Source organism: Triticum dicoccoides, chromosome 7A, assembly GCF_002162155.2.
Source record: "Triticum dicoccoides isolate Atlit2015 ecotype Zavitan chromosome 7A, WEW_v2.0, whole genome shotgun sequence".
In the NCBI taxonomy this organism is placed as follows: Eukaryota; Viridiplantae; Streptophyta; class Magnoliopsida; order Poales; family Poaceae; genus Triticum; species Triticum dicoccoides.
The window spans coordinates 690,278,234-690,281,334 of NC_041392.1; the positions used below are offsets into that span (position 1 = coordinate 690,278,234).

The 3,101-nt window shown below is 55.9% G+C and overlaps 1 protein-coding gene across 1 annotated transcript; it reads left to right on the plus strand.

Annotated features, from left to right (window-relative positions):
- The first annotated feature begins 1,639 nt into the window (after window positions 1-1,639).
- Window positions 1,640-3,095, plus strand: LOC119331014. Its single transcript, XM_037604174.1, has one exon. The coding sequence runs from the start codon at window positions 1,923-1,925 to the stop codon at window positions 2,514-2,516; it is 594 nt and encodes a 197-aa protein (XP_037460071.1). The 5' UTR covers window positions 1,640-1,922; the 3' UTR covers window positions 2,517-3,095.
- Window positions 3,096-3,101: the final 6 nt, after the last annotated feature.

Sequence of the window (3,101 nt, forward strand, 5' to 3'; positions counted from 1 at the left end):
GTTTCTCTGATCCGGATCGCCCTGATCATCTCTGTCGTCTATCCAAGGCATTTTATGGTCTGAAGCAGGCTCCTCGTGCTTGGCATGCTCGTCTTGCAATGGCTCTTCGTGCTCATGGTTTTGCATCATCAACTGCTGACTCCTCATTGTTTCTTCTTCAAAGGCCTGAGGTTACTATGTACTTGTTGGTCTATGTAGATGATATCATTTTGGTCAGCTCCTCTCAGTCGGCTGCTACTGCGCTTGTTCGCTCACTTGGTGCTGATTTTGCGGTCAAGGACCTTGGGAAGCTTCATTACTTTCTTGGTGTGGAGGTTACTTCTCGTGCTGCTGGCCTTGTTATGACGCAGAAGAAGTACTCTCTGGATTTGTTGCAGCGAGCTGGGATGCTTAAGTGCAAACCGACGACTACACCCATGTCTACCACTGATAAGCTCGATGCTGTTGATGGTGTGCTTCTTTCTTCTTCTGATGCGACAGAGTACAGGAGTATTGTTGGTGGGCTCCAGTACTTGACGATCACGCGACCAGACATTTCCTATGCTGTTAACCGAGTCTGCCAGTATCTGCAGTCACCCCGTGACACTCATTGGTCTGCTGTTAAGCGGATTTTGCGCTATATTCGTTTCACGGTGGCTCATGGTTTGCATATTCGGCCGTCTGACTCTGGTTGTCTTTCAGCATATTCTGATGCAGACTGGGCTGGCAATCCGGATGACAGGCGATCCACGGGGGGTTATGCTGTCTTCTTTGGCTCTAACCTGATTGCCTGGAGTGCTCGGAAACAGGCTACTGTCTCGCGTAGCAGTACTGAGGCTGAGTATAAGGCTGTGGCCAATGCCACATCAGAGATCATCTGGGTACAGTCCTTGCTTCAGGAGTTAAGTATACCCCAATCACAGCCTCCTGTTCTTTGGTGTGATAACATCGGTGCTACATACCTTTCTGCAAATCCGGTATTCCATGCCCGAACGAAACACATTGAAGTTGACTATCACTTTGTCCGTGAACGTGTCTCTCAGAAGCAACTACAGATCAAGTTTATTTCTTCCAAGGATCAACTTGCTGACATCTTCACCAAGCCATTGCCTTTGCCACAGTTTGAGACTTGCAGGCGCAATCTTACCCTTCTAGATTCATTAGAAAGTGGCTAAGATTGAGGGAGGGTGTTAGACTGTATTTACATGTGTATATTGTAACGTTGTATATCACCTCATTATATATATATGTGATAGGCCACCCTAGAGGGTTGTGCCGGTTCCCCCAAAGCCTATTGTCTTACAAAATTTACCCTGGGGCAGTGAAAATTCATGATCCGGCCCCTGCAGCCTGCCTGCCTGCCGGCTTCCTTCTGCTTCTTGCTGCTCCTCATCCGTCTGATCTGATCCGTATTGAATCCAAGAGAGAGATCATGGTACACAGAGAGATGGAACATGGAAGCTTTAGGAGGGGGAGGGGGCTGCAATCCGAGAGTTTCACCACCCTCTCATGCATCCCCCCACAATCATTTGCGCCACCCCATTTGCACTACCCTTCTCTCTCCACCTCATTCTCACTCTCACTCTCACACACACACACTCTCTCTTCTCTCTCATGGCAGGGCCATGATCTATATAACATGCGCCCGGCCTTTGCTTGTTGCCTGCATATAATTCTGTCCCTCGCTTGCTTCTCCTTTACTTATTTAGCTACTCCTCCGTCTCCTCTCCTCTCCACTCCATCATCACCTCCACGACGCCTGCCTCCTCCCTCCTCGTCCTTCACGCTACTACAAAAGACCACACACAAGCAAGCAGAGTCACATCACACCACTGGCTAGCTCCCCTGCTCTGGCAACCCGATCTCTCGCATAAATTATTTCTTGGATCCCTTAGAGAGGATCCAGAGCAGCAGCAGTGGGATCTGCGCGCGCACCAGCTTCCATGGGCCTCGACGTCGTGGAAATATCCGAATTGGGGGCGCTCCGGCCGATCCAGACGGCCGTGGGCGGTGCGCGGGCTACAACAAGGCCGGGGGCGGACGATGACTCTGCCGAAACCGGCTGTGTCACACCCAAGGCGAGCGGCGCGCAATCGGCCACTGCAGGAGGAGTGGACGACGACGCTGCCACCGACAGCGGCTGCGTCACGCCGAGGGCGAGTGGCTCCCTGGCCATGCTGCCCATCGCGCCACTGCTGCAAGACGACGGCGTCGACGTCGGCTTCACCACGCCGCTGGCCACGGGTGGAGTAATTGGGCAGCGAGACGGCTGCGCCGCTGCCGGTGACGAGGGCAGCAGCTTCACCACGCCGACGACGACCGACAGCGCGCTGGTGCCGGCCACGGTGTGCCCGCCCGCGCCGCGCAAGTCGGGATCGGTGCCGACGAGGAAGCGGGCCCCGCTGCAGCAGCGGCTCTTCTTCTACCCGGTGCCGCACGACCTGACCACCGTCTTCGTCGCCGTGCCGCAGTGCCCGCCGCCCGCCAAGAAGATGCGGGCGCACGTGGTGGAGTCATCTGTGCCTCTAGGCACGTGAGATGCTGCCCCCGAAATTGGCTGCGTCACACTCAAAGCAAGCGACTCCATGGCCATGCTGCCCATGGCGCCACTGCAGTAAGACCTCGGCGCCGATGTGATCGGCCTCGCTACGCGGCCGGCCACGGGTGGAAAACTCGGGCCGGGTGACGGCTGCAAGTATGGCGCCGCTGCCGGCGACGAGGGCAGCTTCACCATGCATGCCGACGACGGCCGAGGGCGCGCTGGTGCCGTCCACGGTGTGCCCGCCGACGCCGACAAGGAAGCGTCGGCCGCTGCAGCAGAGGTTTTTCTACCACCGGTGCCGCGCGAGCTCACCACCGTCTTCGTCGCGGTGCCGCAGTCCCCGCCGCCGGCGAAGAAGATGCTGGTGCACCGTGCACGTTGTCGAACAGTCTGTGCCTCTAGGCATATGCTGCCGCGCGACATTGTCCCGGCCGCGAGTGCTGGAAAGAGTAGTGAAGCTTTATTGATATCTCATTCACACACAACACTAGCAGTGAAGTTTAGCTGAACCAGTGCTTCTCTGTCTGTTGGAGCTGAATCCCTCGGCTCCTCTCTCTCTCTCTCTCTCTCTCTCTCTCTC

Excerpts from the sequence above, each read along its gene's own strand:
- LOC119331014 (XM_037604174.1), top strand. The coding sequence starts at position 1,923 with ATGGGCCTCGACGTCGTGGAAATATCCGAATTGGGGGCGCTCCGGCCG.